Below are 27,231 nucleotides of genomic sequence, written 5' to 3'. Positions count from 1 at the left end.
CAGGAAACCCACCTCCAGAACATGGTGGTTTTCCTACCCGCACTGGCAGGGAAACCTGCATTTGCTCTCGCTTGATAGGAGCAATTTCAAATCTCCCACCAAGTGGGAGTAAACACCAAGTCATCTCACAGTGGGCATGTTTTTGAAAAAAGCTCCCACCCGCTGGTTGCAGACTTCATCTGCTTCCCTGCCCTCCGTGAAGTGGGCAGGGAAACAGATGAAAAGAATGCTCCTGCCTGCACCCAGAAGCATTTTTGCTGTCAATGCTGGCCCCCAACGATAGTGTGGGGATGGGTACCCTGGGTGGGCATGAGGGCACACACCCTTTTTTATTTGTGCCCTGGTGAAAGGGCATCCCCCCTCCTGTTAATTTTAATTAGTGGCCCTGGGGGATGGGGTCCCAGTGGCCTATCAAGGCTCGGGGAGGGGGGCTGCATGGCCCCACCACCCTTTGTTTTTAAAAATAGCACTGGGGTAGGCGGTCTCTAGGGCCTTACAAGGTTCAGGGAGAGGGGCCAGTTGACCCCCCTCTCCCCTTTAATTTTAATGGTGACCCTGGGTGTGGGGTTCCCCAGGACCTAATAGACTGGGGATGAGGGGGGCCACGTGGCCCCCTTAAATCAAAACAGAAGGCCCTGGGGAATGGGGTTCCCTGGGTACAATAAGGCTCTGGGAAGGGGGGCACATGGGCCCCTTCCCCTTTAAAATAGAAAAATAATTTAATGCCATGGGAGATTGGGTCACCAGGGCCTGTGGAGGCTTGGGGGGGGCACATGGACCCCTTACCTTTAATATATGTATAGCTTTGGGGAGGCAGAGGCATGCGGTCTCCCTCTTTTAAAAGGCCATGCGGGCAAACCCCACCACACACACCTTAAGGTAGTGTAAGGTGTGGGGTTGGCCAATGCCCCACTCCTCACTGAAAAAGGCCATGCGCAGTGTAGGGTTGGCTGCATGTGGGGGATTGGCAGCATGCCCTGTGGCTAATCCCTGCCGTGCACCACCGAATGCCCTGTGCAGTTTGGGATTGGCTGCAAGCGGGTGTTGGACACAGGCCTTGCATCCAACCCCTGCTGCGCATGGCCAAAGGCTATATGTGGTAGGGAATTGGATTAATGTATGTTAATATTCCTTGAGGTTAAAAATTCCCTAGAAATTCACTCAAAAAAACCAAAGGTTAAATTAACGTTATAGTTAGGTGGAATGTTCCGTAACAACATAACGTTTTAAACTCTAAAAACCACTGAAATTCACAAGTTAAGGTTATCTCAAGTAACTATAACTGTAACCAAAACTTGTGCATTAAGGTAACTATAACTGGCGCCCTCTCCATGCACTGTTAATTACCCTACATGTTACATCACTCACGAAATCTTGTTTGGCATCATGGATAATATCACTGTACGTTGCGGGAGTGCGAGTTATAGTTACTTGACGTAACTAGATCTTTTTTTCCAGTGGTAAAAAATATATATATATATATATATATATATATATTCAGCTCCAAAACTCCACTCAACGAATGAAGGGGACCGCACTCTACAAGGTTCTCGGAAAATTTAGTTTATTGTGTCCGAGATAAACGCCAGGACGCGTTTCGGCATTTGCGCCTTTTTTGACTTTGTTTACACAGTGCAGTTTTTTTGGTACAATTATATCCGGATCACTGTTATCGGTTCCGGTTCACCAGTGATCAACATAAACAAAAGACTTGCGCAAGTAAGTGAATAACAATTAAAGTAAAGAGTGTTAATCTCGCGCAATAGCATAATTATGCCATACAATTATATCCGGATCGATGTTATCGCTTCCGGTTTTTTCACCAGTGATCAACATAAACAGAAGGCTTGCGCAAATGAATAAGTGAATGAATGAATGAAAATAAATTTATAACGCGCAGACTTAGCCCGAAGGGCATCAAGGCGCCTAACATAATAAATTGAATCACCATGCGCAGTTTAGTAGTATGCTTTCCCGAAGAGCCAGGTCTTAAGGGCTTTCTTAAACGAGGGCAGAGATGCTATAGCTTTAAGCTCAGAGGGAAGAGCATTCCATAATCTAGGAGCCACTGATGCAAAAGCTCTACCTCCCCATCTTGTCTTCTTGATGCGGGGGATAACAAGGAGGTTTTGTTGCGAAGATCTAAGACATCTGCTGGGTGCATAGTTAAACAGCAGAGATCCCAGTCCATCGGCCAATTCTGCTGTCAGAGCCTTATGAATTAAACAGATAATTTTAAAGGAGATACGTTGCTCAATGGGCAACCAATGGAGAGTCTTCCTGGCTAATGTGGCAGAGGCAGAGAAAGGAAGGTCCAAAACAAATCTTGCTGCTGCATTCTGGGTTACCTGCAGACGGAGTAACAGTCCCTTGTTAATCTCCGTATATAGCGCATTGCAGTAATCTAGGCGAGATCCAACCAGTGCTACGACTGTTTGCTTTCTCGCCTGTGGTGATAAGTAATGAGCTATTCTACGAATGATTTTTAGAACTCCCCAGCAGGTAGCCACAGTTCTATTAATCTGTAGATTCATAGCTAGCTCAGCGTCAAAGATGACACCCAAGTTTCTTGCCGATTGTGACGGGGTCGGGCATGTTCCTAGTGATGCCGGCCACCATTCACTCGACCAGGCGTCCCTGTCCTTTCCAAAGATCAGCACCTCGGTCTTATCGCCATTCAGCTTCAAGGAATTGAGTCATCCAGTCGGCAACCGACTGCATGCAATTCCTGAAGCTGAGCGCTGTGGTGCTGACAGACTGTGACAGGGACACCATGATCTAAGTGTCGTCTGTGTACGACACTACTTCCATCCCCTGAGATCTTACTAGTCTAGCAAGAGGTGCCACGTAAATGTTGAATAGGGTCGGACTGAGGGCCGACCCTTGTGGCACCCCAAATTGCAAAGACTTTGCAGGGGAGAGGTATTTGCCCATTTTGACCCTTTGTTCCCTAGCCTCAAGAAAGGAAGATAGAAGGTCAAGGGCGGGCCCCTCCACCCCCACCTCCCTCAGTCGAGATGTTAAGACTGAGGGAGAAAGGGTGTCGAATGCAGCTGTCAAATCCAGTAAGACCAGCATCATGGTCTGTCCTTTATCTACATTCATTCTGATGTTGTTAGTCACAACAATGAGTGCAGACTCCGTACTGTGGAGTTTTCTAAAACCATGTTGAGTCTGATCAAGGAATCCCGAAGCGTCCAAAAATGCTGACAGATGAACAGTAACAGTTAAAGTAAGAAACATTGATCTCGCGCAATAGCATAAATATGCAACCTTAAAAATTCACAATGACAATAGCAATAACATTATTGAGGCCGTAATTCAAGACACCAATAAGTTGAATTCTGAATGTAGTGCAACAAAAGATGAATGAATTAATAGGCATCCAGTTAATCAAGCCCTATATGGGCAAACGAAGTACATTCAATGATAATTATCCTGATTGCCCCCTATAAACGAAACATGGAGAGCGGTAAACACAGAGTCTACATATAAAATGAGGCCCTGTATGGGCAATTTCGGATACGCAGACCAGGTGAATAACGCATTCAGAACGGAAAGGAAACCAGCATATAGAACTTCAGCATAACATTGATAATAATTCAATAGGTCCCTAAACAACTGAGTACCTGCAAATTACCCTAAATGACATGGCAATTCTTCTTCAGTATTAAGACCATGGGGAGTAGTGGTTTGAAGATCAATAATAAACCGGGATTCCAATCTTCTTAGTTTAAGTTCCCGATTACCTATCCGGTCACTAATTGGAACATGGTTTAGACAAAAGAATGATAATAAGTTTCTATCACTATTGTGATATTTAGCAAAATGTCTAGCCACGGGATAGGTAGGATCTTGTTTTTCAATGGCTCGGACATGTTCCAAGATGCGTTTTTTGGTAGGGTGAATCGTGCTACCAATGTATTGCTTCTGGCAAGGACATGTAAGACAATATATGCAAAAGGCAGTGTTACCCGTTAAGAATGTATTGATATTTCTTGGTTTTTCCATTCCTGGAACATTGTACGTCAACACCTTTTTGCTATTTCTGCATGCCTTGCATTTGAGACAAGGGAAGAAACCAGTCAAATTGCTGATACGTTGAATGAACGGTGTAGGTTCATAGTGGCTTTGAACCAGTTTATCTTTTAGGGATTTACTCCTTCTAAAGGTTATTTGAGGATAGGCTGGAAAGGAATCGCCAATGACTCCGTCTGATTTAAGGATATGCCAATTCCGACGAATCTTTCTCAAAGAATCAGTCTCATTAGAAAAGGTGGTGATAAATCTACAAGTATCTTGTTCTGTCTCATTCCTTGCATGTTGGGTTCCAAATAGAGATTGCCGAGGTATTCTATTAACTTTAGTTAAAGTTTTCATTAACAAATCTGAACAATAACCTCGCAGTTTAAATCTTTCGATTGCAACAGAAGCCTCATACTGAAAGTCAATATCACGGGAGCAATTTCTTTTAAGGCGCAATAGTTCTCCATAAGGAATACTATTTTTTTGTGATTTTTGAGGACTGCTATGTGCTGCCAGTACAGAGTTCCCTGTAGTTTCCTTTCTAAAAAGAGTTGTACAAATTCTCCCATCTTTAACGAAAACTTTAAGGTCTAAGAAGGGAACTTGCTGGGTACTGAGTTGTCCACTCAGATGGAGATTCAAGGTATTGTCATTCAATGCTGCAATATACTTCTCTGCCTCTATTTTAGGGCCTTTCCATAAGATGAACAGATCTATATATCTGTACCATAAAATGATACATTTAGTCCAATGATTGTATGTTTTGGCCCAGGCAACCTGCTTCTCCCACCAGCCCACGAACAAGTTCGCGTAACTGGGGGGGCGAAGCAGGTGCCCATGGCCGTCCCTTGGATCTGTCGATAGTGTTTATCAAATAGGAAGATATTGTTGTTTAGACAGAACAGAATAAATTCAATGAGCATGGCATTATGTTCAGTAAAATGGAGAGATCTACCTTTAATGAAATACTGGACCGCATGAATACCATGCTCATGTTTAATACTCGTATAGAGACTTGTGATGTCAAGAACAATCATGAGCATGTCAGATTCCCATGGTATATCCATTATGTTTTTAATAAAGTGTGTAGTATCTTTAATGTGCGAAGATAGTGTCTGTACAAATTCTACCAGGAAAAAGTCAATATATTGAGACATGTGTTCTGTGAGGCACCCTATGGAGGATACGATAGGACGGCCTGGTGGTCTGACTGGATTTTTATGTACTTTAGGTAAGTGATAAAAAGTGGCCGTGACGGGATAAGGACATGTTAAGTACTTAAATTCATTATAATTGAGCATATGTCGATCAAACCATTTTTGAATAAGAATATGATATTCATCAATACTCACAGTATACTCTGATTTAGAAATTGGACGATAACCTGTCTTATCTGAAAGTAGTATCAGAGCCTCATCCACATAGAATTTTCTAGTCATCAACACCACATTTCCTCCTTTATCAGAAGGTTTGCAAATTAAATCAGAGTCACTCATTAGTTCTAAAAGGGCAGTCCTTTGTCTAATGGTAAGATTATTTTGTAAGTTCTTGGATGCTGTAAGTCTCAATTTCATAAGATCTTGCTTTACAGATTCTTCAAAGATATCTATAGATTCAAAGGAGGACATTGGTACAAAAGTAGATGGTTGTTGAAAATTTGTTCTCGGGGCACGCTGTTCTATGCCGAAGCTTCGAATACAGGAGACGTCATAGGTTACATTGGATGCTGCAGGATCTTGCTGGCTAGATAAAATTCGTAGTGTGTTCATGTCTTCACCTGTGAGGGCAGTTGATGAGTCAGATAAGTTCAATGGTACAGAAGTAGTGTTAAGTGAGTTGCTAATATTATCTTGTATACCTTTTGAGCTTAAAGAATTTTTTCGATTTTAGCTTCCTAGTAAAAAGGTATAAATCAATGCGAGTGTGTATATTCACATCTTTTAGCTGGACAAAAAGTCAATCCTTTCTTGAGTACTGATTGTTGGTCTTCCTTTAACTTGTTTGGGGTTAAGTTAACAATAGTCATCATTTACTCCTACTTTTTGGACCCCCTCTTGCTGCGAGTTTGCCACGCAATTCCTTGACCTGGATCTTGACTGTGCGCAGCCACCCCGTCTTGGTTTCCGGCCGCGTTTCGCCTTCTTGTCGTCTGAAATCTGCCGCGTCCCCCTCTTTGTCGCGAATTCCGCATCAAATGGAACTCTTCTAAAAAACGACTCTGTACAGAGGAGGGCATGAAAGTATCACCAGCGTCATCTCCTGATTGTTCTGCGTCAGTACTTATGTTGGATTCCGAGGTGTCACGAGTTTCTATATTTTGAGAGACAGTATTCTTTAGTGCTCTTCTGGGTCCATCAAATCTTCGTGTAAAGGTGAATATTCTTCCCGGAGCATAGTCTCTGGCATCTCTGTTGAATTTGGTGTGTTTGCGCGTCTTGATTTTTTCCTGGTAGCTGATTAAACGGTCCTTCATAGCTTGTCTCAATTCTTCTTTGGTTTTAGTATCTGGATTAGCAATAATGGCCTCTAACTCGTCAATTTCTTTAAGACATTTGTCACGGTCACTCCACGCAAATTTGATCAAAATTTTCATATAAATATTTCACTGAAAAACCATAGGTTTCAGGTACGTTGTAGTTAGGAATTAGCATTTAAATAACCTTTGAACCAAAGGTTTCAGGGGCGTTATAGTTAGCTGGACTTTTCACTCGTACAAAACCATTGAAATTCCCCCTTTATAGTTAGTTCAGCTAAATATATCTTGCGCGCCCGCAATGCACTACTAATGCCGTCACATTTTACATCACTCATGACATGGTCAGTGACATCACTCATGACATCACTGATGACATCTCCAATTACATCACTGATGACATTACTGATGACATGGTCCAGTGAATGTGTTTTTCTGAAAATTAAATGTTTTATATATGTATATCTCAAGGTCGATGGAAGAATAAATGGGTATATAAGTGTCTAAATGGATGATTTAAAAAAAAAAATTGATTGTATAACTGACTAAGTGTATCTTAGTGAATACATGGCTTAGTGAGTAATGTTTAAATATCTGTATCAGTCTCTCACTTTGTGTATAAGTGGCTGCATGGGTTGGTGAGTAGCTACATGAGTGTCTATATAGGTTATTAGTTGGTTTTTTGAGTATCAGTCTGAGTGTCTGTATGGTTCGGTGGGGGGTATTATGTAGTGAATAGGTGCATGAATGAGTGACTCACTGTATGTGTTGAAGACAGCATGTGTGCAGGACTGTATGGGTGGATGAGTGTGTGTATGGGTGTTAGTGAGTGAATGACTGTCTTTATGAGTAACTACATATGTTTTAAACTAGTATATGTGACTATTGGTGTGTATATAAGTGAGTATATGTGAGAGATTGGAAGAGTGCCTGTATGAATAAGTATGTGTTTCTATAAGTGTAGAAGTATGTGTGGTGGTGTGTGTACAACTGTATATGCAAGTAAATGGATGTTTGATTCTTTATTAGCATGAGTGACTGTGTGTGAGTAATTCTATGGATGAGTGGCGTTGTGTAACAGGAGTGTATGAGTACATATGATGAGTGAGTACATGTATGAGTGACTGTATAGGACTGTTGGTGAATGAGTGAATGTGTATGTGGATCTTAGAATTACTGAATCGGTTGTTGTAACTGATATTGGTATGTCCATTGTTTTGAAAATTTTAGTTTCTATTTTTGAATGTGTGTATTAAAACTACCTCTTAAAACGTGCCCCAGGGCGTGTTTGCACACGTCACCTCAGGCCCCGTCCCCTCCCTTCCCCACTATGTAAACACGCCCTGTGGCCGTTTTAAGTTGGGAGATTAAGTCCCCTTGAATCCTGAGGGTCCCTAGGGGCAAAATAGCCCAATAGGGACGTCCAGTAAGCGCCATTGCAGAGAGGTGTAAAAAGGGGCACGGCCTGCACCACCTCGCTGCAACGCAGCGCAGTGGCGCTTACTGGAAGCAACTGGTGGGCTAGATGGCCCCCAGGGTACCTCAGGATTGAAAGGGAATTATTTCCCCAACTTAAAACGCGCCACAGGGTGTGTTTGCACACGTCACCTCAGGCCCTGTCCCCTCTCTTCACCACTGTGTAAACGCGCCCTGTGGCCGTTCTAAGTTGGGAAATTAAGTCCCCTTGAATCCTAAGGGTCCCTAGGGTCAAACTAGCCCACTAGGTACCTCCAGTAAGCGCCACAGAGCTGTGTTGCAGAGGTGTAAAAAGGGGCATGGCCTCAGAACACCTGTCTGCAACGCAGCTCCCTGGCGCATACTGGAGATACCTGTTGGGCTAGTTGGCCCTCGGGGACCCTCAGTATTGAAGGGGAATTCATTCCCCAACTTACAACTCGCCAGGGGGCATGTTTGCAGAGTACTGCAAGGAGGGGGCGTGGCCTCCGGCGCGATGCCAGTCTTTTAGTTATTTTATTTTTTTAAGAAGGGGGGCTCTAATTTATTGGCCCCGGGGACCCCATCTCCCAGGGCCTGCCCCCTAATTTTTTTTGTTTAGAAAAAAATATTTGGAAAGGGGCCCCGTGGCCCCCCTCCCGAGGCCTTAATCGGCCCCGGGGACCCCAACCCCCGGGGCATGGCTTTTGTTGTTGTTGTAATTCTTTAGGAGGGAGCTGCGTTGCCACCCTCCTCAGGCCACTTATGGCCCCGGGGACCTCATCCCCCGGGACTGGCCTTTGTTTTTTATTATTATTTTTTTTAATATATTTATAGAAACACCTAGGACATGCTGGACAAACCGTACGCGCCTATCACCATGACGATTTGCGTGATATTCATTAAAAGGCGACTATGCATACAATGAATCCAAGTGGAATGTATTTACACCGCTAGTGAAGCTTGCACGTGTCTGACGCCCTACCGTGCCTAATCCCGGTGCCCCTGCCAGTGGGTACTCTCCAAGTAGACACCCTTGCCGTTTATTTATACAAACCTGGGTAGCTCTTGACGGGCACATTTAATACATATGCACACCAAGCCATTAAAAGGGGATTCGACAAAAAATCAACCAAAACTATGCAAGAAACCCCCCTCACGGTTAATAAAACACACATCCACCGCCGGATGTGTAATACTTTTTATTTTACTCTCTGGAAAGGAGACAAACCTCACTTGAGTCACAGCGCGCTCCTGGCTGAGCCCAATGCTTTGTTACACCCACCAGTGCCCGCCAAGTGCCACGCACCTCTGTGTTGTATTCCACCAGCTAGTGCATATGTTATGACACTCTCGAGCCCATGTGCACTGTAACACCACCCCGTGAATGTCATGCCACACTTGCCTTTGCACGGGTTATATTGCCCCATCTAACGTTCCTTCTTCGATGCCTGTTATAACGCACAGTGCTATGCCATACATAATCCAATCTGGGATCCATATCTTTGTCACAGTTCATATGCAACGTTACACTCCCCAGCACATATTTTATATCACAACTTTAGAGACTAGGTTACACAACACTGCCCTGTGCATATTACACTCCAAGGTGCATATCGCATAGCACGCGTTAGTGCCTGTGCTATCTCGCACTCTCCAATGAATCTGTCATTGCTCACAATGTATTGCATATTATATTTCACTCCCCAGTTCATCTTATAACGCACTTTTGTTGCATAGTTTATACCATACACTATATCTAGTTTTCCTTTTCAATCATGCTCTCAGGACTATATTCTATATAACACTGCATTCACCTACCTTTTTCACGGGCATTACATTTTGCGATAGGGGGTGGAGGGTCAGGGGGTGTTTCTGCCAAGTGAGCCCGGAGTCAGTCACAAACGTCCTCTTCTTCCTGAATAAAAGTGAGATTATGCTGCATACTTGTTCATATTTTAAGTAGTTCGCACAGACACACATTTTAAAAACAATAAAGTTCCTAATACCCGCCTTCTCTGAACAGTTAGCTTACTGCCCCATCCACCTCCTCCCTATCCTCTGTTGTCTGAATACATGGCTTAGACTCCTCCCTCCTGCCATGCATGGTCTGATGTGCTGCCACTGCCCTCCATTTAGCATGATTTACCAGTTCACTCCTCCTGCCCTCCATTGCCCAATTCTATACCCCATCATTGACCTCATGCTTAGCCTCTGTGCTTAGCTTGCTGCCCCTATTCTCCTTCCCCCTGCCCTCCGATGTCTTTGTGCATGCCCCTGCTCCATCCTTTTTGCCCACCATGTGCCATTGACCTGCCACTCCTATCTACTCTGAGTGTTCTGTTGAGCTGCCACTCCCCTCCCACCTGCCTAGCATTGTCAGATGACTGTAACCTGTCCCTGCCACCTCCACCCTGCCTGTCCACATTCCATGCCCCTATCCCCTTCCTCCTGCCGTCCATGGTCCATTTTACGGCCACAGCCTTCTGCCCTCCCTGGTCTGTTGTGCTGCAACTGCTCCTCCTGCCTGCCCCGCATGGTCTGTTGTGAGGCCCCTTCCCCTGAACTCTCTTGTCTGTGCCCAGGTCCTGACCCTCCCTTCTATCCTCCATGGTCCTTTGTGCATGCCCCTGCACCCTCCTTCTTGCCCATCATAGCCATTGTGCTGCCACTAACCCTCCTGCTTGCCATGCATAGTCTTCTGTGCTGCCACGGCCCCTCCCACCTTCCCTGTGTGGTCAGCTAGCTGCCACTGACCCCCTCCCACCTTCCCTCCATGGTCTGTATGTATGCCATCATAGTCTCACTGTTGCTCTCCATGGTGTCTTGCTTCTAGTGCCCATCCTGCCTGACCTCCATGGTCATCTTGCTGCTCCTGCCCTGCCCCCTTGCCCCCAGCCCTCTGTTTCCATGTGAAGACCCCTATTCCCTCCCTCCTGGCCTGTCTGTTCCATTGTAATGCCCCTGATCCGTCCCTCCTGCCCTTTATGGTCTGTTATACTGCAGCTTTCTCTCCTGTCTGTCCATTATGGTCAGCTAGCTACCATTGCCTCTTTCCCCTCTGTTCTTTGTTGTCCATGTGCATGGTCCTGTCCCCTCCCTATTGCTTTCTATGGATTGTTGTGCTGCACTCCCATCCCGCATACCCTGTGCGGTATATTGTGCTGCTGCAAACCCCGATGCCTGCCCTGTAGGGTCAGTTTGGTGCACCTCTCCATGTCCCTCCTGTCCTCTGTTATCCAAGTCCATGTCCCTACCCCAATTCCTCCTGCCTTCCATGATCCAATGTACCATACTTGCGAACATTTTGAACTTTGATTTATAATGTAACTAAAGTCTTAAAACCTTCTATTAACTGCAATGCTTTTTAATGAGGTGCTATCATGTATATTGGTCCCAGGATGGCTGCCAACACTTCTTGGATGAAGTGCTGACAGCCAATCAGATCTCACGATGAGATGTGTGGTTACAAATGTAAAAAGAACTATTGATGGACGGAATGCATGTGTGGTCAGGCTCCGCCCAGATATACTTGTGATTTTATTTTTGATTTTCTCAGGAACTACTGAACGGATTTACACCATTTAATCAAAAGGCACAACTCTGAACCAAGGGCTACCTTTTTGCCAAATTTGGTGTAAATCCGTTCAGCAGTCTGTAGCTGCGATTAAAGGTTCCTATGGAAAATTGCATGGGGAAAACACGTTTTGAGATCCCCTTATTTCTCGGCCCCCGCCTGACGAATCAACCCGAGACTTTCAGGATAGGAGCGGACCAGAGCGCCTCACCAGTTTTGAAAATTTCGCGAAGATTAGTCAACCGGCGCCAAAGTTATTCCAAATGGAATGTTGCCGATTACCTATGGATAATAGGTCCTAACTATAACTACCTACTGGCGACCGCCAGTAGGTAATATATATATATATATTGTACACAGTGAAAATAAATGTTGCCAGATAACATATTTATAGAGACTGTTCTAATCTAATAACACATTTATTACTACATTGCAAAGTTCAGTTTACTTTTACCGTTGCCTGATATTCACATGAGAATCGTTCTGCTGCCTGTTAGATACTTTATGCATGGAGCTAATTCTCTTTATAGACATGCAGTCAATGTGGCTTTGCTATACTACACCAATTCAACCCTTGCAGCCTAGATTTGTTTAAATACTTTTTATTTAAACACTTGGAAAAAGACCATGGCATAAACCATATCTGTGATTGTGCAAATTACACTAGGTTATTACCATCTTTTAAGGGGAGCGGCATCATGACCCTTTTGAAGCTTCACCTGTAGTTAGTTGTGGCCCTTACCCACACCCAACAATGGTAGTAAATAGCATATTACACTTTGCATATTTATTCTATAATTAAAGTAGGTATGCAAACACAATCACAAACCACCTTACCATTAGTCAAAACTTTAAAACACACATTTTCAGTCTTGTTCTACTTTAGTAATCCTTAATTAGATTGGTCATATATGCCGGTTTGCCTGAAATAGTTATTGCAAGATGATGTCATAATTGTGCTGTGCAACTGAAATGTTATATGTAGATCAGCCGACTACCTCAGAGGCTACTGTCCTGCACACTACAAATTAAATACCACAAATAAGCAAAGTCGACATTATCAAGAAGATATTTAGGTCAAAATAACTACGGAGCATATCAGAATGTTTTGTTCAGGAGTCTATCTGGTGGGATGAGACACACCTCACTGGTAGTCAGTGAGTGAGCAGGGATCGGGGGCTCTCAATATCAGTTGTTAGTTGAAAAAAATAACTGAGGGTTGTAGTACAATTCATAATATTACGAGTGGAGGCTGACCTTTATATCACTCCTATATGGCCATTGCACCTTTTATTTCATCTTTGTTATCCATTGTTAACCCCTTCAGTGCCCATGACGCCGCGGGCCGCGGTTGCGCTGTGCCCATGACGAGACCATCTCGTCATGAACCCCGCCCGCTAATACAAAGCGCGGCACAGGGCGGGGAAAGGGCGGGGCATGCAAGGGGTTAAACTGATGTGACAAGAGTCTTCTATTGGTTTTGTGCATTATGTACTGACAGAAGTGCACTAGCTGGGAGTTCAATGTATTTGTGAGCATTCAACATCATGGGTAGATGGCATGCATTGTTTTTAATTTTATTTCCCAAGAGCTCCACACATGTTATGCAGTTACACTGTAAACCTCTTCTAGCATCATTGGGTGCTGGGAGGGGGTAGTGTTTTGGCACAAGAAATGACATGCATGTGCTTGTGAGTGTGTAAAGGTTGTATACAGATAGTTGTCCAATAGTATTAGAAATAAACTTAGGGATGTTTGGACACAGATTAGGAGGGAAAGCCTTGGTGTATTCCATCAAGAATGTTTCTGAACTTTCTGTGGTATGTAAACCAACTGGCTCTTAAAATGTATTGTCACTAGTAGAGTTTACATTTCTGAAATTGATTTGTTTCGGGAGAAACTTGGTTTAATTTTGGTTGCCCAAGACACAGCCTAATCATTTTGTTTTTCTCACGGTGCACTCATACACCACAAAGTACTTCACCTGGAGTTTTGTTTATTCTTCATTAACCCCTTGTGTGCCCATGACGAGCTGGACTCGTCATGGGCCGCGGTTGCGCTGTGCCCATGACGAGTCCAGCTCGTCATGAACCCCGCCCGCTAATGCAACGCCCGGCACAGGGCGGGGAAAGGGCGTGGCACACAAGGGGTTAAAATTATCCTGTGTAAACAATCTGATGTGAGTGAATAGACAGAGTTGCAGTCAAATCTGTAGAGTAATTTAGAATCTGTTGAGCAAGTAGATGAACCGGTATAAAGGGAATTTAGTGTTCTTGATTTCCTTAATACTATATAGATGACAATTTTCTCCCATGCTGGCAGAATATTTAGTCTCCTGATGGCCAGAAAGATCCATTAGCAATTGAGCTAGCTCCTAGTGAAACACAATAAAACTCTTGTGGGAGACCATTGGGGTCCTGTGACAATGCAGTTTTTGAGATTTGAGATCTATCTTATTCTAACCACACTTAAACCCTTTGTTTTTCACTATTGCAGCTAAAAGTTAATCCAGAAGTAAGACCAAGCTAATATTCATATTCTAGACATCTAACATCCAATTGCTTATCTTCCTATTTGTTAGCTAGTTTCTGCATTAGGGTAGAGCAAGATGAGATGGATAGTAAGTTAGAACTCCCTTACAACATCTACTGATCAGAACAATCTCCACTAACTTTCGCAGAGGGTAACATTTTGGAAGAAATTAATGACTTCCAACATCTGTCTGGAGGCAGTTGTATGCCTGTTAGAAAATAGAACATTAGAGTTGACTGCAAATTGCTGTTCTCAGTGTCCATCCTATGGGCAACTATACTCTTTCAATTAAGTTTCCAGAATTTTCGAATATTCAGATCATTAAAACGCATGTCAAGCGTTCGCTACTTTTAGCACAATTTAAATAAAGGTTGAAGTCTACTGCTATTGCTTGATTTGAAGAAGGAAAAGTAAATTGGTATTTGAGAATTTATTTAAGCTGGAGTGGAAATTTGGCTGCATTGAAAGTGTGACAAGTAGTGTTCATTTGAGGAATTATTTGATGTATATTCATTGATAACCTATTGTCGGAAAGCCTTCTTGTACAGTATATTCTAGTATCTGAGCATTTTATTGCAAAAGTTTGAATTGTACTGTTAAGTGACGATCTAGGTAATTGAGTTGACTGCCCCACACTCTCCCCACACCTTTCCTTTGTACTAGTCCAACATTTTTTCTAATCTGTGTTCTTTTTGACTTTGGGTGTGGATTTCCAAACCTAACCGCATAATCTTCTTTTTCCGTAGATGGCTTTAAAGGGGATAAATGATGTGAATTTGCTGGGGCGGGACCGAACCAAACTGGTTTGTCAAAGTGTGAATGGTCTGCTTCCAGGAGAAAATTTCTGTTCTATCCCCACTGCTTTCGCTCAGCGGCCACCTTTGCTACACTTCCTTGTTTTTTTTCTTTTTCCCTAACAAAAGTCTAATTTCTACTACTATTTGGACTCCTTGTCAATATTGTGCATGAACCCATTGAATAAGTCAGGCATGTTTCATTTAACTGAAATGGTGGATTGCAAGCTAAGTTTAAACACAAATGATTAAAATGTGATTCAATCGCTGATATCACGTTGCGTGGCTAGTGTTGTCAAACATAGCACAGATAGGTTTGTTCCATTAAACAGAATTCAAATCAAAATGGCCCGCTCTTTGTAATGGCTGTTTGTTGATGTTCTAGTGCAATGATCGATGAAGTGTTTGTGGAAAAGGACCTTGATATGTCATATAACGTCAAGAAGAGTTTGAGCAAAAGTGAAGCAGGCAAAAAGAATAGAGAGAAAAAACTGCATGAGGGCATTGAAGAGAACAAGCATGAGAATGAAAAGGTAAACAAGTGCACACATGGTTTGATATAATGTATGACCAAATATTTTTAGGTCTTTCATATTTTTAATTCCTATTTGTAATCCATTTGTTTCAGAGAAAGAGCAAATCCTCTTCCAGTGGACTGAAGCAAAAAGATGATGGGTATGTTGCTTACATCTCTTGGTGGAATGAATTATTCTCTTGCTTTACTTTCTCAGAGTTGTAGTTGGTGACCACTATCTGGTTCCTGCCAAATATGGAGTTCTTGAAATAAAGTTTTTTGAGTTCATGCAATTCTGATAAAAACAAAAGACCAGGATATCCTTTGTGTTCAAAAGGAAAGACCGATGAGAACAATGTATTATGTAGTGGTTGGTTATGGTATAATGACTTTAAAATCCATATTTCTCTAGGAGTGCAGTGAGCAATTGAATTTTTAGTAGGCACCTCAGACGTTCCTGCTGGGACATAGTGCTGTTGGATTTTACTAATGAAGAAGAGTGTTGGTGCAACAATGGACATAGCGTGTTAAATCCACAATTCCTTTCTTGCTACCAATATTCTCCTGCAAACATTTAAAACAAGAATTGAGATTCCTATACCAATACACACCTCAAAATAGATTATGGAGCAACATACCTGCTGGCATCTATGCACACAAGTTACCAAGCCTAAAGGTAGCCAAACACAACGATCGGCAGACAAACAGGATCCCATGCACATAGAAAACCCAACATGTAGGTACGCACACACAGACCAAGAGTCATTTGTTCTTGTGATGCATTTTATGCTGCTCTATGACCGACTTGCGCTGAGAAAGTAGCAAAAGTGAGAAGAAACCTTGTGAATTTAATAACCTCAAACTAGTGTCCTCCAGATCCACAAGTCTGCTAGAAAAGAGGAATCGGGGGAGGAAACTAGGTCACAAGAAATGGGGCAAGAGGTAAAATTAGAGTGGAGGTAAGTGGTGTGGCCTGGTACAGAGTTGGAGAGATGCCAGATTAAGCCAGTGAGAACCATGAACCCATGCCCACAAGCCAACACACTGAGGCACACAAACGTCCAACATACAGACACAAATATAGTTCCATGTCACACAGATACAACATGCTAGGAAGCCCACATTGAGGAACATGGAGGAGAATGGACAAAGGAGGCTGGACAAATTTATGGAGACAGTTTTCATTCTACTTAATCAGTAGATACCTGCCTGCCAAATGATATTAGAAGGCTAGAGGGTGGTTAGTAGTAATGCCTGATCTATTATTAGCTTCTCCTATGGGAATTCACTTTTACTAGGTGATAGAACACTTACTCTTCATGTTAATCCAAGAATTGCAGTAAAAAAATATAATCCTAGTACAGTCACCATAACATTAATATTTTTACTTGCAATCACAATATGCTTTTCAGACAGCAATTACTCACTACCTTACCACTCAAGCTTTGTGCTACCTTTAAAAAAAGATTCTCTTCAGTCTCCATTCTGTTGTGAAAAATCTCTCATTCTGCTACTGACTCCTCTGGTATCCAACTCTTGCATACTAGCATCATGGTTAGAATGTGGATTGTGGGCCACAGTTTTGTCCTTTGTCTTTTGGGGCCAGAGGTGATATTGACAGATCTTGAATTTCTCAAAGTTATCTGTCCACATTGCCTGATAACTTGAATTGGCCACAGAGGTATGAAGTGGCATCAGTTGTTGCCTATGATTAAGAGCATTTTGGATTGTGAGCACCCAGAAATCATGATTGTGCACTGTGGTAGAAACTATCTGGGCACACTCACTTGCAATCCAAATGAGACTTATGACCAATTGGTGATTCTCCTTCCTCACACTGCTTTTGTATATCCCAACATGTTGGACTTGGCCCTTTCGGCAGGTTCACCCCTAAGCTTTTTGCAATTATCCTTAGCTTTTTCCCTATGTAGTGTTAGTGGTTTTAGACCCCTAGGCACTTTAGCACGGTGTCCCCGTGTAAAGTGCATGTGCTCTGTTACATTTAGTGAGACTGGCAGGCCCTCCCATAGGAATGCATGGGGGATGTGTGTCCATGGTAATTCCTGATGTGAGGGGAGTGCAGGGTCAAGTTTAGTATGTGCAATCTCGTAAGAATAAATGCTGCGCACTGATGTGCACAGATTTATTATAACTATAGGAGAAGTGCCACTTCTAGAAGTTGGCATTTCTGTGTGCTGTGTGTCTGCCTGTCTGATGTGGAGTGCATGTCTGGCTTGTGATTGACAGGTGCTGGATGGTGTGGGGAATTCCAGGAGCCAGGATGAGTCGGCCCAGTGGTGAGTAGGGAGATCAGCAGCTAGATGGGAGGGAGTAGTTGCAACAGGGACCTGAATAGGGCTGTGCCTTCCCTCCACAATGCTGCCTCCGCCCCCTGTGGTGCGTCTGTCCCTAGCCTGTCCTGTGAATAGGGAGAGGGGCTGAGCAAAACAAAGTGCTCCAGAACCAGTTGCATCTGGTTTTTCCCTTGCCCTGCACCTTGGTGACAAAGGAAATCTGTGTATAAAAGAAGGGGCTGTGACCCCATGAAAATGTTCTCTGTGTTCCTAACTTGAGGGGGGCCTGCTGCTGCTGGGCGCCAGGAGATACCGCTACTGGGAACTGCCTCCCTGCTGGAGGGCCCTGTGAGCTGGCCCCTGGGCCAGCCTTTGCCCCCCCCCCTGCATCCTGAAGACTTCCCCTGAACCTTGCCTTTTTACTTGGGGAAGCCCTCCACTTGTTCATCCCTGGACTTTGGACTCTGGCGCTTGGCTTTTGTGTTGAGATCCACCTTGCTTATTGAGAGGAGCGCCTTGCTTAGTTGTCAGAGTGCTTGACTTTTATCCTTGTGAGCGCCACATTTAAATTGCCGAAGAGGAGCATGCATGCTCCGCAGCGCTGAGCTGCCCATCGTGAAGAGGGATTCCCCCAGGCTTTGTGGAAAAGCGGGAGCCCACCCCGCATCTGTGCTGCTCTGGGCACCTTTTCGGTGCCGGTGACATTTTCTCAGCTGCACCGCAGAAGCGGGCAGCTGCAAAGTGTTAGGGCAGTTCTTTGGTGAAGTCCCATAGTGGGACTCATGGGCATTCCTTCCTGAGGCACAGTGGTGCCAGGCCCCATTCCAGCTGTACCGCGAGAGAGAGCGGGCAGCTGCAACGTTGAGAAGGATGTTGTTTTTACAATCCTAGGGGGGGGGGGGCTTTTTGATCACCGAGTCCCAGAGAGGGGCTCCAACTTGTCTAATACGGACTTACTTTGCCCAGCTGCCCCACGTGATAGAGGGCAGCTGCAACGTTGCGCAGGTAGCTGCAACCCTTGGGCCCATGCCGTTTCAGGGTCCCAGCGACGGGCTCAGAGGGCACACTGGTGCCCATGATCATTTCTACAGCTGCCCAGCACTTAGTGGGCAGCTGCAACATTTAGGATTGTGCCCCTGCGCGCTTTTGCTTTGCTGCATGAGCAGCCTGCCCAGACTTTCTGGACATTGGGCATTTCAGGCCCTCTGAGAGGCCCGTTGGCCTGGGGCCAGATTCAGTGTGTTGTGCCCCCGATTGGGGCACACTGTTTTTTATGTCCATTTATTTCCCAAGGGTTTTACACTTGTGATGCCTACTGTAATGCCTGTTGCGTAATGTGTGATGCTAGTGAGGGTTGGGCCTAATTTAGCTTTATGCCTAAGTGGGTTCATGCGCAAAGTGATTTGTGCATCCACGGTTTTGCATTGCAGGACCTCATGCTAAGTTCCTAACGTTACCAGTAGTTACTGCTGATGGTGGTCCATGGGCCCGGTCTTGTGTAAATAGTCCCCTGTAAATTCTGCCTAGTGCCAGATGGCACAGTGTACATTGTGTGATTATTATCTAATGTGCTTATTCTAATACAAAGGCTATTTTTATATATAACCTTGTGTGGAGTTCCTTTTGTGGTGGGCCTTGGGTGTTGTTGCTGTGTGCGCGCGCAAACGCTTTACACATTGCCTCCGGGATAAGCCTGACTGCTCGTGCCAAGCTACCAAGGGGGTGAGCAGGGGTTATCTTTGGCGTGTAACTTCCTTGCCCTGACTAGAGTGGTGGTTTCTGCCTGGCTTTGGTGCAAGCCTTAGCCAACCAGAAATCCCATTTCTAACACCACATATATCAAAGGTGTGAGTGGCAGTGGTCCTCTCGGTTTTGTCCACAAATTGAGAAATCTAGTAGACATGTCAATAAAACAATTTTGGCATTTCTCCATGACCATAGGATGGGTTCCATTTACCACTAGAATATTCACTTTGGCATGAGGAATATTACGAAAGGGGGGAGTCCATTCGGCAGCAGAAGGGAACTGGATCTTTTTTAACTAAATAAAGGAAAGTATCTAGTTCTTCCTCTTTTCAGAGCCACCCATTGAACAAATGAGATGGCTTTCTTTTTTCAAAATTCGGTTTTATTTATTTACTGGAACCACTGACTCACTGCTATCCCCATAACTGATGCAATAACCTTTATTGCAGCAATATAAAGCTCGACTGAGGTTTTGCAGATGAATCAAACTTTTTTAGCAAAAGTAAAAATTATATCACACGTGTGGACGAGTGTGCAGGTATGTGTATGCAAGAGACTGTGTTGTAGTCTGTGTAAGTGTGTGTGACGATGTTTGTGTGCCCGTGTCTTCCAGTGTGAATGTGTATGTGTTCCTGTAGTTGTCTTTCTGTGAGTAGTTGCATGTGTATATGTATCTGTATGAGGGAATTTGTTTTTATGTCTGCTGTATGTGTGGGTGTATATATTTGCATGTGTGTGTGAATGTGACTGCATGTATGCAGTCCTGTATGTAAGTGTGACTGTGCAGTTGTGTGGGTGTGAGTCTGTGTGGGTGTGTTTGCTGATGTGTAGGTGTCACTGTGTGGGTGTGTGGGCATGTGTGGGGATATGTGGCTGTGTTTGTGAAACCATAAGCCATTGTAGAGCCTCAGGGTACTGCACTGAGTGCTGCTATGGATACACAGATCCACCTAATGGCCAAAAAAAACTACACTAAACTGTTTCAACAATGGAGTGTCCTATTGCCCTCCCCCTGCCCATCTAGTGGGCCAGGGTACCTCTACCCTGCACCCTTTCATAATTATTATTTCATATTTTGACGAAGTGGGGATCGAGTCCTAATATGGTGGCCTTTCTGTTCAAGTTGCAGCCAACCAATCAGACTGTACGATTGAGCTCACAGATTAGCGAATCCACCATGAAAGAGCCATGGTCGATCTGCAGTGTGACATAGCTATTTTTATTTATTTTACTCAAATTGCTCAAACTACTGAACAGATTTACACCAGCTAGCTTTCTGCCTAATATGGTGTAACTATGCTCAGCGGTCTAATTTTCCTTATGGAAAAATGAATGGGAAAAACTCTGTTTAGGACCCCCGTTTTTATCGGCCCTGCTTGAAAGATCATCCTGAATATTTCCAGATGGGATAAGACTTATTTTTTGGGATAGTTTCGGGAAGCTTAGTCATACTGCGCCTAAGTTATAAGCGGTCACGATTTGCTAGTAATGGTTAGGACCACATTTCCATCGGAATTTTTTGTTTGTTTTTTCTTACAACTTTGCGACCATGTAATTCTGTTAAGCAGTTTTAAAGGAATGAAGGTTAACAAAATATGCATATTTCATGCTGCAGAGGAATAGTGAATCTGACCGATCTAGAGATAAGATCTGATTGGCTGCCACCACATCAACAAAGATGTGATGGCAGCCATTTTAGGACTCTGGGACTGTCCTTGAAATAGGTTTAAAAAAGGTATAAGGGGCAGGGTAGCAATGCCCTGTCCTCTATGCCTCGGTGACCTGAATTTCCTCCTGGACAATCCCAGCAACACCAACACCGCCAACCTCCTCAAATGCATGAACAAGATAGGACTCATCCAACACGTCCTTGACCCCGCAGGAGAAACCTTGGACCCTCATTTTCACCTCCAGCAAGCGCATCAGGTACAGCCACATAACTGAACTCACCTGGGTCGACCAATACATCCATTTTAACATCCCCAACTTGCACACCACCATTCAGTCGGCATAGAGCCTCACACCATTGCTGGAATAAAAAAAACGAGACCCAGTGGACTGATGCTCTCATTAGGTTCAATCCCGACCCCACCACATCCCTCAACTAGAATGCAAGGACCATCAACACATGGATCACGAACTGTGCAGAAAACATAACCACCTTTAAAGGCCACAGTTGGTTCACAAAATAGGCCAGCTGGTACACCGCAGAACTTAGAACAGCAAAATGCATCTGCAGACAGCAGGAAAGAAGGTGGTGCACTAGCAAGGATACCACTGACAGGACCTCCTTCAAGACCTCTCATAACAGCTACCACCGGTACTGAGGAAGAAGAGACTCCTGTGCTGCTCACATCGATTCCAGCTCCAACCATAGCATGGAACTCTTTAACATTGTTGGTGGTGGGTGTCCAACCCCACAGCCAAAGAGAACAGCATCACCCTATCCCAGGAGCTCTGTGACAACTTCGCTAAATTCTTCGATGATAACACCACCACCCACAAAAACTTCGAACCCAAGCCTACAGACTTCCTTAACCCACACACCCACACAGCAACCAACACAGACCACCAACTGACCACATTTATCGTATTCACCCCACAGGAAACCGCTGCCATCAGAACTCCGTCCATTCAGGAGCCCCAAAGAACTCCTGCCCACACCACATCTTCAACTTCAGTAGTGACAGTCGGCCACAAACTCACCTCCCTACTCAGCACTTAAATAACTACAGCCACATTCTCAGAAGACTGGAAACACGCTGAGGTCAAACCTCTACTCAAGAAGCAGTCCGCCAACCCCAGTGAACTCAAGAACTACCAGCCCATCTCCTTTCTCAGCCAAAGTTCTGGAAAAAGACATCCACAAACAACTCACCAAACATTTCGAGCAGAACAATCTTGACACCTCCCAGGCTGGAATCCACAGAAAAAGCAGCACTAAAACCACCCTGCTCGCAGCTACCGACCACATCCTCTACTACCTCGACTGAGGAGAGACTGCAGCCCTGATCCTCTTAGACCTCTAATCGGCATTCTCCACCATATCCCACCACACCCTGATCGCTAGTCTACACAACATCTGCATCCAAGGGGATGTTCTCTGGTGGATTGCCTCAAAGCTCACCAGAAGAACACAGTCTGCCTTCCTCCCTACATCTCTGAACCCAAGGAAATCTGTGGTGTCCCTCTGGGCTGTCCCTCAAGCATCACCATCTTCAACTCCCTTGGCCAACATAGTCAGATCCCACAGACTCAACATTATAACTTAAGTAGATGATACTCAACTCGTCCTCTCCAAAGACCCCACCACCAGAACCAGCTTCGGTAGGTGCATTATGAGCTACACCAGCTGGATGAGACAACTGCCTTAAGCGTAACACTGACAAAAGAGAAGTACTAATCTTTTGCAAGACCACCCCTCCCTGTAACATGCCCTGGTGACCCACAGAACTAGGACCACAAAGATATTGTGTTTTCTCACTTAGTACTCCTACCAATCCACATCCCTCGCCACTGCCCCTTAGGCCCTTCTCATAAACTCTGGCAGCCTGACTGTTGGAAAATCTGACACCCACCCTACCCTTAATCATGCTGACGAAGCTATGGCCCTGGTGGTGCTATTTCTAGGCCCCAAAGACCCAATCCCTGTGGCCGATTTATTTAATAAGGGTAGGGGGCTAGTGGCCTCCCTCCTGAGCATTTACTTGGCACAGGGGACCCCTTCCCCTGAGGCCAATGTAAAGGAGAGGGGAGAGCACAGCCCCAATCCCAGAGCTTTTCCTGGGCCCTGGGGACCACTTCCAGTGGGTGGGGGCACTAACTATTCTCCCTGCCCGCGTTCTTGAGAGTAGGGAAACACAGAATTGCCCCCACACAGCAGAAGCCAGGGACTGCGCCTAACCGCCTGCTGTTCACGGCGATTGACATCTTACTTTGAATAATTTGAAATTCACTGGGGGGGGGGGGGACTGAAGGGGGGAAGGTCGCAGTCCAGCCATTGTTCGAAATTGTAATGTTACTTTACAATCTTTTTTTTACTTGGAAATTCACTGAGGCCAGACCCTGCACCCACCCACCCCATACACCCTTTGGCCAGGCACAGCATACGGTTGGGTGTCCAAATCCCACTGCACTTGGCATTCAGCCATGTGCAACATGGATTGGGTGCAGGGCTTGGCCTGTGGCGAGGCCTGTGTCTAATCCCCTCCCCCTTGCAGGTGGCCAACGCCCCTCAGCCATGTAACACCAACAGACACACATGCAAATGTTTTCCATTTTTATTGTTATAGGTTAATTTTGCAATATTCCTGCAAGCATTCGCAGGCTTGGGCATGTGGAGAACCGCAAGTCTGTGGTGAAGGGAAATAAACTTAAGGTTGATTATACTATTTTTGTCAATCCCAGTAAATAGTATTCTATATTTACACACACATTCTATATACAGTTCTTTATTTAAACATTTAAAAATGGTTTGAAAGCAAAACATTTTTGGTCTCTACACACAAGAAAAGAACCAGCTAACATGTGTTTTCCCCTTTTATTGCCAAACGTGTCTGGGGCTTTCCCACGGATGTATATGGACTCCTAGACTGATGAATTTCGGTTTTGTTGAGGCAGAAAAAAAAACAAGAAAACATACAGATCATACAGAACAAACAAGCAAAAAAGTTGACAGAAAAAAATAGTTTATTAAAACCACAAGTACGGGTGAGCACTGTGCACTGTTGTCTAACTATGATGAAAACACACTCCATGGAAAAAAAACGTATAAAATGTGAGTATATACTGTTCCTGATCAATATCCTGGTTGTAGTGATGTTGCACTTCTGTAAGTGCTTAGCGGAACGAATGTATTGTGCCGGGTACCTTGATGTTGAAAACAGATTTTTTTTTTTTTAGCTTATTTTCTATGCTAATGTTTTGTTGGGAGCACCTTTCCTATTACGAGAAGCTGGTTTGTGGTAGTAACACAGCTATAGTGCCATGCTGTTGTGGTCGAGCACTGACAGTAAGTACCCAATATAGGAGATTGCCCCAATCTGTTAAGTTGAATAAATTAATAGCAAATTTACTTTCAGTCAAAAAACATTACTAATGCCAAGTCCATTTTCTGAGTACTAAATATTGTGGACCTCTACATGATTATACTGGAAACTAATGAAAGTAATCTTTACATTCCTACTTTTTTGGTCATGTATTCAGTTCATGGCCCGTTGTAGTTTTCCCTATGTTAGTCTAACTGTGCACGAAATAGGTTGCATTTGCTTTGTGTACTTTACTATATAAATGCACATATTTTTGTGCCACATTGTACTTTCATACAGAACTTGCAGTTAATTTCACATTCTGTTTCTTGGGATTTAGTCTGAACACAGCAGACAAGTCAAAAAATGTCCCTTGTTTTTGTTCTGGTCAGGCACTAGCACCTAGACACAACACATGAGTACAGCTTTTTGTGAGCATATGAACCTTGTCATATAGGTATGGACAGTAATGTAACTTGCATAGAGGGAGACTTTCTGAGAGGAGATCACGGCTGTACTGAGATGTAGAACATCCACCTGTCTATCTTAAGGTATGGGGTCCACTACTAATCCCAGATATCTTTGCTGTATAATCATTCCACTTCTGTAGAAGGGGAGGGGGGTTAGGCTAATCTGTTTTATAATATGACAGTACTTTTCATACTATTTTGTTTACGGACTATGCTGACTGTGTTTTCGTTAGTCATTTGTTTTCTAATTGGGGTGCAGTTACTGCATTCTAGAGCACAATAGTTTAAATAAACATTTCAAACTTCCTTTCTGTCTGTCATATCTTATTGTAGATGAGTATGAGTGCGAAAGGGGGTGTCCTGGCTCCGTGATCCCTGAGAGGGTTGGAGTGTTGTGTTCTGGGGTGTCAATTCACTTCTCTATGGATATGGTTAGGAGGGCAAGTGAGACCCTATAGCTTTTCGGACTCAGGCTCAGGGTTACTGAGGTGGTATGGTGACTCCATTCCTGCCTACTAATGTTCTATGGTTCCAAGCATAGTTCTGTTCCTGAGCAGAAGCCCTAAAACACTTCCTCAAGTGAGAGATAAATATGTATCTCTGAGCTAACCATAATTTATGCCCCGCAATGCACTGCTTTTGACTTTACATATTACATCACTCATGACATGGTTGGTGACATCACTCATGACATCTCAAATGACATCACTGATGAGGTCTCAAATGACATTACTGAGAACATCCACAAAAAACCTGCACACCCACGCACACTACTATAGAACCGCCCATAAATCCACTCGCACAACCACTCACATACTGTTGGACTTGGCCCTTCTGGCAAGTTCACCCCTAGAACTTTTTGCAGTATCCTAGCCTTTTTCCTGTGTTGTACTAGTGGTTTTAGGCCTCTAGGCGCTTTCACACTGTGTCCCAGTGGAAAGCGCGTGCGCTCTGTGTGGTTGAATGAGACTGACCTGCCCTCCCATAGGAATGCATGGGGGATCTGAGTGACCCTGCTAGTTCCTGATGCGTGGGGAGTGCAGGGTTGAGTTTGAGATGTGCAAACTCGTGAGAGTGAATGCTGCGCAATGATGTGTGCGGCATTACCGTAGCTAGTATAGAAGCGCTACTTCTAGACACTGGCATAAATGTGCAGTGACTCTCTGACGTGTGATTGGCTGGTGTGCCTGGCTCCAGGAGTCAGGGTGGGTCTGCCCCAGTGGTGGATGGAGAGCCCTGCAGGTTGATGAGGGGGAGGTGTACACCTAGGACCTGAATAGGGCTGGGCTTTCCCCACACAATGCTGGCTCCGCCCCCTGTGGTGCGACTGATGACCCTGGCCTGCTCTGTGAATAGGGAGAGGGGTTGAGCAAAACAAAGTGCTCAGGAACCAGTTGTATCTGGTTCGCCCCTTCCCTGCACCTTTGAGAACAAAGGATTTGGTGTATAAAAGAGGGGCTGTGACCCCATGAAAATGTTCTTGTTCCTGTGCTTAACTTGCAACAACCAGGGGCGTGCTGCTGCTGGGGCCCAGGGGAAGGCTTGCCTCCCTGGGCCCTGCCCAGCCCCTGGATGCCTGATGGACTTTTGTGGGACCTTTTTGTTTCTATTCCAAAGATCCTGATTGAACCACGAAGAAACTCTGCCTGACCAGAAGGACCTGGAAGAGGCTGAAGGAGGAGTAACTTTCCCTAACCTGGGGGATTGGCCTGCAGCTGGTGCCTTGCTGAGAAAGGAGAGGAAAAGACTGAGAGACTTTGCACTTTGTTTTCAACAAATCTCCAAGGGCTTGGAAGAAGAGCTTGCCCCCTGAACTGAGTCCCAGGACCATTGGACTCATCTGCCTTCCAAAGCTGAGTTGCCTGGACAATTCTTGCTTGTTTCCCGCTGGATTTGGCCCCAGTACGATTCGTACCCCATCCGCCGCGAAGCCGTGTCTTTGCCGCCCGGCACCGTGTGTCTACGCTGATCCAAAAGCGTTAGTATGCACCGTATTCCTCCCGGCCGCATCGCACCTAACCTTCCCCGCCGATTCGAGACTTATAACCCTGGCTGCCTAATCCTGTACGCCGTACCCAAGCTTCGCTGTCCCGCAGGTACGGTCCGTACACTGCCAACGTACTGCACCATGCAGTGCTCAGCCGAGACGCCGCATCACACCGATCCTCCCCGTACGCTGTACGGCACCAAGAAGTGTCGCCGCCTATCCGCACCGAAGGTACGGCTCGAACGCTGAATGCCACGGACTCTGCAAGCCGATCCGGGCCATCCACACGTATCCCTGAAGGTCCCGTACCAACGCCGCGACCCGACCAGCATCCGAATACGCTGCCGAGCTACGACC

General features: G+C 44.8%; 1 protein-coding gene across 4 annotated transcripts in view; it reads left to right on the top strand.

The window, feature by feature from the left end:
- Nucleotides 1-27,231, top strand: part of LOC146780067 (DNA topoisomerase I, mitochondrial-like) — a 1,246,550-nt gene that overhangs the window by 272,629 nt on the left and 946,690 nt on the right. For all 4 annotated transcript variants that reach the window (XR_014972079.1, XM_085637972.1, XM_085637970.1 and 1 more), the window contains exons 7-8: nucleotides 15,222-15,369; nucleotides 15,465-15,511. Coding sequence is in view for 3 of the 4 variants with exons in the window: in XM_085637972.1 (XP_085494098.1) it covers nucleotides 15,222-15,369; nucleotides 15,465-15,511 (195 nt within the window). In the remaining variant the exon portion in view is untranslated. The remainder of the gene's footprint in view (nucleotides 1-15,221; nucleotides 15,370-15,464; nucleotides 15,512-27,231) is intronic.

The sequence above is a fragment of the Triturus cristatus genome, chromosome 12 (assembly GCF_964204655.1).
Source record: "Triturus cristatus chromosome 12, aTriCri1.1, whole genome shotgun sequence".
Taxonomy (NCBI): Eukaryota; Metazoa; Chordata; class Amphibia; order Caudata; family Salamandridae; genus Triturus; species Triturus cristatus.
Note: the sequence above shows the minus strand (reverse complement) of the source record. Positions and strands in the feature narration are given on the sequence as shown.